The sequence below is a fragment of the Spodoptera frugiperda genome, chromosome 27 (assembly GCF_023101765.2).
Source record: "Spodoptera frugiperda isolate SF20-4 chromosome 27, AGI-APGP_CSIRO_Sfru_2.0, whole genome shotgun sequence".
NCBI classification, from domain to species: domain Eukaryota; kingdom Metazoa; phylum Arthropoda; class Insecta; order Lepidoptera; family Noctuidae; genus Spodoptera; species Spodoptera frugiperda.
In genome coordinates, this window is record NC_064238.1 from 495,324 (window position 1) to 506,108 (window position 10,785).

Below are 10,785 nucleotides of genomic sequence, written 5' to 3' on the forward strand. Positions count from 1 at the left end.
ATTAATACTTACACACAAAACAATATTACAGCTCCGTGGACCATTACAACTCGTCTCAAAATGGAATTCCAAATGGAGTAATGTATCACAAAGCTAACAATAATTAAAACATTAGCCAATATAGTGGCACACCGTCTTCATCTCCATTCGGATAATAGTTATTATGTAATTGTAAAGCAAAACTAGAAGACAAACATAAATAGACAACTACCTAAGTTGTATTTTGTTCAACAATTTGTGGATCTGTCAAAGAGACGCTCCGTGCGGGAATACGATTATGAAGAATTTAGTTGTGTGCTGCAAGTCCGACTGCTTTCCAGTTTAGTATTATTTGCTATAAGCGTGCAACAACCTGTAGCAGTAGCTACAACGAGACAGTTCGGTCCGGTGCAGGTGCGGCAGCTAACTACTGACTCACCTCGTACTTGGGCAGGTAGCGGGAGGAGCCCTTCACGTGCCGCTTTCTAACAAAGAACAACAAGTCGTCACAGTCTATCGACTGCTCCTCTTGGAACAGAAAGTGCCGCACAAACAGATCTGTCCAGTATGTTGTTCCTTGCAGAACTACGAAACCACAATCTGAAAATATTGCAAAGTGTTATACGTGGCACAACTGTATCCTCTTAGGTATAGGCTCAATATGATACGATGAATTGATATATTCTAATATATATGGGTGTAAGTACCACTGTTGCCAAACTTGCCACCTTCTTAAATTCTATGTCTTATAAAGTGGTGTAAAGTCCACACAAGTTATTTACTAAGTGCCTTCAAAATACTTCATCTGAACTGTCCAACTCCTCATTAGATACATAATGCTGCTTTATAACATTATTTTCCTCTATCTGTTGTGTTGTAACAATAGAATATTGTTTACATAATCTGACAAAATGTTGCAATGGATGTTCTGATTGAACAAAGTTCTATACGTAACAGATCACACAATAAGTAAACCTGTGCGAGAATCTTAAAACCTGTCAATATGTCAAGTAGCTACTATAATGTACGTATGTCTATAAACTACTTAAACGTATTCCTGGGACAAATGGTCCACCACGTTGTATATCATAGGTGTTCAAGTAAGCAAGTAGACATGAGGTGTACGTGCACCTGGCACCTGCTGCCCTCCCTGCAGCAGCCCTACCGCGGCCGAGTCCTGCTTACGTGGACCTGCGTCAGTCTTAGCCTGACAATCATTTATATTTGTTAATGCGTATTTTGAGATGTATACATTTCTACTGTATTTACATAATTTATAAATATGTTCTTGTTCTACACTTGTAACTGTTTTGTAAATATTATTTATTGCATTCGTTACGTTACGTTGGTTTCAAGTGAAAGATTCATTTGTACCTCATGCTTGTATAAGGATTATTTAATTCATTTCGTATTGTGCATGTACAGTGAGTGGGCTATCTAATGTAAACCACACCTACTTAACGATACAATCACAACATTAAATAGGTCTGTCCAACCTGTTGCTTGTGGTCACTGAATATGATAAGAACAAACACACGAGGCTATTCAACAGTTGAAAAGGTTGCTATAGTTATCTACATTCCGGTATCTGAGGTGTAACGTGTTCCCATTTAGATGTATATGAGAAAATGTAATAATATAAACAATGTGCAACTGTTTATACCACGATGTTGTAAAGTTAATTAAATAGCTGTTTTTTCTTAAACCTGCAATTTACCCAATTCCTCTTTCCTGCGAGTTGTAATAACATCAAATAATTTCCTCAATAAGTATATATAGTGAAGGAATTAATTAAATGCATATAATTATGTATTAATAAATCGATAGTGAAACTACGTTTAAAGTAGGTAAATCTGATCGGCTAATTAATCAACCGCTTCTTAAATGACGACTGGTGGTAAGCAGCCTGGTTTTACACTACTTACTATAGAGGTGTCATCAATAATCACTGGCAACACTACAATAACTGTATATGGTACTATTTTATTAAAAACTTGCAATCAAGCATCTTTGAGCTGAAAGTAAAGGCCTACACAATATTTAAACGATTTTATTTAGCTTGCCCTGTTTGTTTGTTTGGGTCAAATCTAGTATTTGGCATTTTACCCCCTTCCTGGCATCAAATCGATCTGATATTTGACGTTTGACTATTCAATATTTATAAACTCATTAAAACCGTTTAACATAAACATTATTTTAATGTGTACTTGTTTATTCTTTAACTCTAGGTACATATCTGCGTTATTCGAGGTCTCGATCCCCAAGGCAATGCAAGCATGCATGCTTTTCTGCCCTTTCCAGGGACGATGGCACTTGATTTGTGTCATCTGGCCCGGTAAACATATCACCGGGACAGTTAAAACTTTTTTGTCACAATGTCAAACATTATAAGAGGTGTGACTTTATAAATAAACTATATACGTATCTTAGTAAAACTCTGTAATTTCAGACGGTTGTTTCAACCCTCGTGGTCCGGTAAACACTAAACCATTGGTAGGAATGCTGAATGCAGTCTCATGAGATCTGAGAACAGTGCGCCCCTATATTGACACACATTCTTAATATTTCAAATCGCAATGAAGTAAGCTGAAATTCCCACAGATTAACATAATCACTCGCAAACTAAGAATATGGAAATAAAAAAACAACAGGCAGCGCAGCGGGACGAAATGTGTGAATGATAATGAGTTGAATAGTTGGACCAACCAACGGATACTAAACTGAGAATTTCGTAAACGAACTTGGACTCGACATGGGACTACCATCCATATTAAGATAATTATTTGTTGTCATTCATTTATGTTATATCTTTGATGGTGTCAGAGCCGCCAGAGGTCGTGACTGAATGAGATCGGGGCACTTTTCATCCCTAGGTATATTGTTCAAATCTATGTTGATGGTAGACTTACAGATTGGGGATCTACATACCTCGTCATTTTGGCTCAGGAAGTATTTAATATGAACAACTTTTTTAAAGGCTCCAATATTGCAAAGCTATTTACAGAAATAATGGGGTCAATTTATAAAAATTCACCAGTGGAATCTTCTAATTCACATAGTTGATATAGAAGAAATATAACTTTGGCTTATGCTACCGCATAGGGAATTTGCTTTTTTCCCGATATTACTTCGATGTTTTCCAAAAACCACAGAAGCTAAGTCGCAGGTGGTAAGCTAAGTTAACTATTTAGATCCGGAGCTGCGGACTACCTAGCGGGTTTACCGGGGCTCCGGTTCGAAAAGCAAGAGTAGGAACAGGGTGGTTTTTAGTCAGTAAGAGTTTGACACTCCCTCTCGCCTCGCCCAAGGCGAGAGAAGTCATTGGATGATTATCCCCCCTCAAATAAAAAAAGAATAGTTAACTATTTAGAACTGAGTGTTAACGTTCTATACACCAGCTAGTGAGATACGAATTTCGGCTCCAGATGCGCCAGTCCAACACTGGAAAATTGAATCAGATCTTTAGATTGATTGAAGGGGGTTTGTAGGTTTGAATGGCGCAGTTGCTGTCGACGCTACTGATTCCAGAGGCCGTGAAGACTGAGGACGGAACGACTGCGGGCTATTGTTGAGTAACTAATGGATATTATTGTCCTAGAACAAATTTATCTTACTACAGAATATTTTACACGATGAATACCTACTATATTCACTGACTACGGGCAGAGCGACCATGTCACATTACACATGTTTTTGTAAGCCTGTAGAGGTAGGAAGGCAGAGGAATATACATTTGCTCAGTTTAGTTTATTTTTACCAAAGCACATATCATTTATGAATTAAAACTACCCTGTATGGATGAGTCATCGGACTCCCCTGTCGAAATGGACGGTTGCGTTATTAGGCCACGGTTCAATGAACACTAAGTAAGGTATGAGAGCAGCGTTTATTAATTTAAATTAGTAACCACTCGCACCTCTCCTTTTTACTTATTTTTTTTTTTATAAATGTATCTTATTTGAATTTTTAAGACAACATTGCTAGGATTTTCTCCTGTATGACCAGAAACAACAATTTGTGGATCACACAAAGAGTTGCTCCGTGGTTGCCCACTGCCCAGCCATCACGCCAAAGAGGTTCGCCTGAAGGTAAACGAACAGGACAACAGCATCTGGGTGGGAAGGTGTAAGAAATAGCTAGTTCCATCTTGCAAAGCTGAAGCTGAAGATGATGAAGAGAAGATGAATCTCATCTTCGTAATGTTTTCGTAGTTAAGTTTCGTAAGGTAGTTTACTAACTATTCGAGTCGGAAAGAAATAATAGGTAGTTAAACCGCATGTGTCTAATATCTTAATTAATTTTTATACCTTACTAATATCTGACCTGGTAAACTTCGGCAAACCTTTTAAGCCTTCCCTAGACCTCCAAAAATAGTTAAACAACAAAATTAGCCAAATCGGTGCAGCCGTTTTTAAGTTTTTATCATATAGAAGATTACTAAATACCTAGTTACACCTAATCCTTTCTATCTAAGTCTTTATTCTATATTTTCTTTACGTTAGTACTTTTTATAACTTGGACCAACTAGTCTCATCAATGTGTTAGACTTGGTCACATAATTTTTATTTCACACTAGCTAGGCTAGGCTTTGCTCGCGTGGATTACGGAGTTTGTGACTAATAAAAGTAGCCTAAGTTACTCCTTAGTATATCAGCTACCTGTCAATAAAAGTTCCGTCAAAATCGGTGCAGCGATTTCAGAAGTTAGCCAGAACAAACAGACTTACAGACAGACAAAAGTTGTAAAAAATATTATTTTGGTATTTGCATAATATGTATATTCAATTATTCACACACTCGAATTTTATTTATTAGTCTACATGGAATTTGGTTGAAACTAGAACTTTTTGGAATGTTTCTTAAAATAATGTAATGTTGCCTTACATATTGGGTAGAAACCTCAAATAGTAAATTGTCTCCTGTAAAATTCATACAAAATGCAATTTGACTATGATAGAATGATTGCACTTACAATAACAGAGAATTTCGAAAGCCAATAAGCCCAATACTTTGTCAGACCTGGCAAACTAACCAAGTTTCTTTACTCCGTAGACACACTTGTGTTTTCTCAACTGATAGGGTTTTATTAAGTGTTAGTAAAAACTTAGCTTATTTTGTAATTGCCAGTCCTTAGGTACTTGGCCTTGACTGGAGTGTTGCTATGATTGTATGGTCAGATATAATGGAAGCTACACAAGTCAGTAAAGGTCACAGGCAGACTGTATGCAGTCTTTGTTGACCTTATATGTCAAAGCTAAGACTAAAACATTTAATAATTATTATGATTATAATCATACAATCATAGGTAATTATTACTAATTAGGTAAATAATTATGAGTTATCCAATCCAACCATTAAATATAATTAGAACAATAGTTAGGTGCCAGATAGAAGCCACTTGATAACAGATTAAAGCAGTTTGGATTGTACCTTAGACACAGCACTGTTATGACTTAGTTCAGTTTGACTGACTTGCTGTGGCCTAGCTAACAAATAGTTTTCTTTTTTAACTTGCTTTTGGATTGAGTTCTATTTGTTACTAACTATTACAGAGCCAATAAGAGTTCAATAGGAATGGATACATAGTGCCCTAACTCCTTAAGTTACAGGTATTTCATTAAAGTTTCCTGCATGTTGTATCTGCCTAATTTAATATTACTCATTTTGCGGAAAATTGTCTCAGGTATCCTGGTGTTTAGGCTGACTTGATTTTGGATGGTGTGAAGTACTGTGTGTACCATATGATACTAACAGAGCTAATTCAAAGCTGGTTATGTTGACCTATGTTTGTATTAAAATCTATATAAATTAAACATTATAATTATGTGGGAGTTGTTGTGATCATATCTTCATCTCATCCCATCATCATGATCAGTCTGTTTCCAACCACTGCTGTACATAATACATTTACAAAGAAGTAGAAGTACCAGGTCATCAAAAAGAAGTAGACCATGCTATTCATATTGTAAATGCAAAAGTTTGTTTGTTTGTTACTCCTTTGACATTTGAAACAGGGGTAGAATATGGTCTGGAATAACACATAGGCCACATAGCTTTTTATCCGACAGGAATGCAGACAAAGCTACTGGCAGAAGATAAAAACAATTGAATTGCCATGGAGGAAGTACATTGTAATCGGATAAAAACTAGACTAACTTGGTATAGATTTGAATAAGATTTGGGATAAAGAAAATTTGTTATATTTAATACAAAATTGTTGTCCTAATTAAATTGTCAATTGTATGATGTACATAAAATAGAAATAAATATTCTGTATGTTTTAGTCCAAATAAATTATTTAATTTAAATACTAGTATCACTTACCATCCTTCATCAGCTGACGCATCTCTTTGGTCCTTTGAAAATTGATTTCCTCCAGTAATTGTTCAAGCATTGTGGCGCTTTTTAAATAAGTTGATCCTCCTAGAGCCATCTTTCAGCCAGTCAGTAGGTACCGACCGTAGCCGCACTTGTTAGTTGTTTACGACTCTTTTCTAAACGAACAGTCATCAACACGTTACGACCACAGTCCAATTAGAAAATAATATTTGTTTCGTATATTTTGTCATTTAAACAGCGCTGGACGTAATCAACACAAGTTTTTTTAACATGAACTTGTTTATTTATAAATAAAACCTAAACAATCGCTACTTTGTTTTCCATTTCTTATCAGTATTTTTTTGTTTCCATTCAATTCACCAATCAGTGCCTCAAAATTCCTGAAAATCTACGTGAAATGAATGAAATGAATACGTACTGAAATGATTCTATGACTTGACAACTTGACTTTGACTACAAATCATAGACAACAATGAACAAGGAACAACGCGCAACTATAGTCGATTTCATGAATTTGAATGCAAAAATAAAGATACCTATTGTATAAAAATAACTATCTTAATAATTAAAGTATCTTATTTAATTCCTATACTCTATGTTGTGTTGATTATGTCAGGAAAACAAAATAAATTCTTTTTTACAAATCGATCGTACGACGTCTAATGGAAATGAAATGAAATGACATTTGTTTTGACATTTATCGCTTTCACATGGTCTCTTGTCATTTTGTCATATATCAAAACTGAATATTCAGAAAAAAAATCCAATCAAAATGACAGCTCAAAAAATCCTTTAAAAATACATCAATAATAATGTTCTTTTTAGCTAATATTCCGCCGCTTGCGCAAAATCGAATTAGAATCATACAGTGAAGTTCTACAGTTGTATATCCGGAAAGACCGGGTAAAAAGAAGAAAATGTCAACCATAAGACCTTTCAGATGTTTATACAAACATAGTGCGTTCGCGTTGAGGCACTCGTCACGACTAGCTAGTGCATTGGTGCAGTGGGAACATACAGCAGGAGGGAACAGTAACTCGGGGGGCGAGAACCGAACACGAGCCGCGAGGACAGCGCTAGGTGCCGGCTCGCTAGCACTCGCTCTGCTAGCAGCTGATCATGTCTTCAATGGTGCCTATACCTAATAACTAGTTGCATATTGACGTTCACAAGTTCATGGTTACATTATATTGAAAAATGATGTAGGCTCATTCCATCAATACCTAACATCGCTCCTATCCATAGGCCGGCCATTTAGATTGTTGACCTTAATGGCTCTAAGCAAGGTAATAGGATCGTGTGCCGACTCATCTTCTCTCAGTATTAAAGCTTACAGTTGCAGGTTGGTCTAGGGTCATCATAATGCATGTATATTTCGAGTTACGTAAATGATTGCATGACATTTTATAATTCTTACATCATACTGTAATTTATTTCAAGTAGCCCAACTGAAAGAGAAGCTAATTACAATGATCTAATTGAAATTAAAATTATTGTTGGTTTACTAGTGTGGGCAACAAATCAAGCTCTCTTTCAGATATGGTTATTGCTCTATACCAGCTCCACTTGTATACCAGCATCATGCAATTCATTTGTTTTGTAACAAGTGAGAATGGCTCAACTCTATACCCATATCATCGTAGGAATGAATCACTAGGTGGATTACTCTACATAATACTAATGTGTTTAATGCTAGGTTATGCACACAATTTCACAGTTACACAGTTCATTCATATTATGTAAAAAGTATTTGTGTACACTCCAACAGACGGAGCCTACAATGCTAAATTCCTAGGCTCAATGTAGGACTCAAGTGGTGTTGGAACCTATTACATGTGAAGATTTGGTGGCCATATGACATCACTTTCCATTGGTATATTAGGGGGATTCTATAGATTTTTATAACAGCTGTTACCATTTTAGACCTTCTTAAATTTAATATAATCAAACTTCCTCTTCTTCCCTAATATACCTAAGCAATTGTATAACGAACAACTTTTGCAGACTTTGATGTTTACTTCCTACATTATGGTACTTTAATATATATGGTAATTACATCAGTTAGGTTGCTGTACTCAATTGGTATGTAGTTTGAAATCATTTCATTTTATACTCTAAATGTTGGTAGCAGCTGATGGTAGAAAATGAATATGAATAAGAAAATTTTATTAAATAATGATCATAAATTGTTATAGAAAAACGATTCTTCAAAGCTGCTCAGATCGGAAATGTGCAAGAATTACGGAAGTGAGTATATATTCTTTGAGAAGTATTTACATTCAGTAGCAAATGTATTTATTGGACTTTTTAACATTTACATAAATTTAGGCAAGTGGAAGCGGTAGCTAGCAACATCAAAAGTGGACGAGGTGAAAACGAGGCTGATGGAGGCGGCGGTGGCGCAGCCGACTGGCGGCACGCTCTGGGCTGGACGGCGCTCATGGTGGCCGCCGCCAACGACCAACCCGGCGCCGTACACGAGCTGCTGAAGATGGGCGCTCGGCCGGACCTGCAGGAACGGTATTCAGGCGCCGCCATGGCAGCGGCGGCCGCTGGCATGCACCCGCTCGAGGTGCTGCAGCGGCGCGAGGACGAATTCTGTAGCACTATGAACGCGCGCGCATCGTTCCTCGGCTGGACCGCCCTACACTACGCCGCGCTGGCCGACTCCTCGGCCGCGGCGCGCGAGCTGCTGGAAGCGGGCGCCGACCCCACGGCGCGAGACCACGCGGGCCGCCGCGCCCTGCACTACGCGCGCGACCCCTCGCCCACTCGAGACCTCATCCTCAGTCACACGCGCACGTGGGAGGAGGCGGCCGCTGCCGCCGCCGCAGAGGAGCGGCGTCGCTTCCCCCTCGAGCAACGCCTTAAGCAATTCATCGTCGGTCAGCAGGCCGCCGTCGAGACGGTCGCGGCAGCCGTGCGACGGAAAGAGAACGGCTGGGCGGACGACGAGCACCCTCTCGTGTTCCTATTTCTCGGTAGCTCCGGCATCGGCAAGACTGAGCTGGCGAAACAGTTGGCGCGCTACATGCATCGCGACGACCCGGCGGCTTTCATCCGGCTTGACATGTCGGAGTACCAAGAGAAGCACGAGGTGGCCAAGCTGATCGGTGCCCCGCCCGGCTACGTGGGCCACGAGGAGGGCGGGCAGCTCACGCGGGCGCTGGCGCGGCGCGCGGATGCCGTCGTCCTCTTCGACGAGGTAGACAAGGCCCACCCTGACGTGCTCACGGTGCTGCTGCAGCTCTTTGATGAGGTATGTCAACTACCTCTGACTGTACCTCATTACTTTTCCAGGTACTTTGGGAACTGCAATTTGCTATCAGTTGCAGATAAATTGATCTTTATTACGATAACGACGTTGTCAGAAATCAGATATAGATTTCACCATTGCTTCGACGATAGAGCCTGAGCTGAGCGTGGCCTGCGTTGGGCTATTATTTGGTTTTTGGCAACTGCGATTGTGAATCTTATATTACCTTATGTTACTTTGATTCTCATTTACAAAATATGTCTTAGGGAAGGCTGACAGATGGGAAGGGCAAGTTGATCGAATGTAAGAACGCCATCTTCGTAATGACATCGAACTTGGCAGCGGATGAGATCGCGCAGTACGGGCTGCAGCTGCGGCGGGAGGCCGAGGCTCGCGCGGCGCAGCGCGTGCGCATGACGCCTACAGTCACCGTCGAACAAAGAGGTGTGCCCAGCCTAATGGAAATATTTTCATTGTTTAATAGTGATAAAAGACCGTGGTTATCGGTTTCAGTAGGGTCTCACGAAGGGAACGGCCAGAGCGGACCGTCCGAATCTAACGACCCGGAGGAGTCACTGGAAGTGTCGCGAAACTTCAAGGATAGCGTCGTGCGGCCGATACTCAAGCGGCACTTCGGCAGGGACGAGTTCCTGGGCCGCATCAACGAGATCGTGTACTTCCTGCCGTTCTCGCGGCAGGAGCTCCTGACGCTGGTGAACATGGAGCTGAAGCTGTGGGCGGAGAAGGCGAGCGCGCGGCACGCCGTGGAGCTGCGCTGGGAGGGCGGCGTGCTGGGCGCGCTGGCCGACGGGTACGACGTGCACTACGGCGCGCGCTCCATCAAGCACGAGGTGGAGCGCCGCGTCGTCAACCAGATCGCGCTGGCGGCGGAGCGCGGCGCGCTGGCGCGCGGCTGCGGCGTGCTGCTCACGGAGCGCGCCGGCCGCGTGGCGCTGGCCGTGCGCCGCCCGCAGGACGCCGACTACACGCCGCTCGACCTCGCCGCGCTCTGAGCGCACTCCACAACTATTCGTTATTTAGTACTTAATAAACGATAAATACAAACCTGATGTAGCATTCTTATTTTACAATTCACTCCCTCCTCTTTCCCCGCGTGGCTGTGATAATGCTGATTGTCAATCATTATACTTACCTACTCGTACCTTTATAGCTTCGTGCGACCGTCGCCGCCGTGACTACGAATTCATACAA

At 40.6% G+C, this 10,785-nt stretch overlaps 2 protein-coding genes across 5 annotated transcripts in view; one reads left to right on the forward strand and one right to left on the reverse strand.

Moving 5' to 3' along the window:
* LOC118263362 (uncharacterized protein KIAA0930 homolog) overlaps positions 1-6,765 on the reverse strand; it is a 32,194-nt gene extending 25,429 nt beyond the window's left edge. For both annotated transcript variants that reach the window (XM_035575296.2, XM_035575295.2), the window contains exons 1-2: positions 6,303-6,765; positions 419-579 (exon numbers count right to left, since the gene is read on the reverse strand). In XM_035575296.2, the coding sequence (XP_035431189.1) occupies positions 419-579; positions 6,303-6,411 (270 nt within the window). In that variant the 5' untranslated portion in view covers positions 6,412-6,765. The remainder of the gene's footprint in view (positions 1-418; positions 580-6,302) is intronic.
* Positions 6,766-7,010: 245 nt separating this feature from the next.
* On the forward strand, positions 7,011-10,643 carry LOC118263359 (caseinolytic peptidase B protein homolog). Of its 3 annotated transcripts, none has more exons than XM_035575291.2 (5): positions 7,011-7,448; positions 8,513-8,564; positions 8,646-9,576; positions 9,840-10,017; positions 10,090-10,643. In XM_035575291.2, the coding sequence occupies exons 1-5, from the start codon at positions 7,235-7,237 to the stop codon at positions 10,584-10,586; spliced, it is 1,872 nt and encodes a 623-aa protein (XP_035431184.1). In that variant the 5' UTR covers positions 7,011-7,234; the 3' UTR covers positions 10,587-10,643. The 3 variants fall into 3 exon arrangements, with proteins under 3 accessions (XP_035431184.1, XP_035431182.1, XP_035431183.1); XM_035575290.2 differs by having other exon boundaries at positions 7,013-7,448; positions 10,087-10,643; XM_035575289.2 differs by having other exon boundaries at positions 9,840-10,643.
* Positions 10,644-10,785: the final 142 nt, after the last annotated feature.

Bases quoted from the DNA above. Each gene is read 5' to 3' on its own strand.
- LOC118263359 (XM_035575289.2), top strand. From the start codon at position 7,235: ATGTCAACCATAAGACCTTTCAGATGTTTATACAAACATAGTGCGTTC. The intron at 7,449-8,512 runs GTGCCTATACCT...AAATTGTTATAG, and splicing joins AGCTGATCATGTCTTCAATG to AAAAACGATTCTTCAAAGCT. The intron at 9,577-9,839 runs GTATGTCAACTA...AATATGTCTTAG, and splicing joins TGCTGCAGCTCTTTGATGAG to GGAAGGCTGACAGATGGGAA.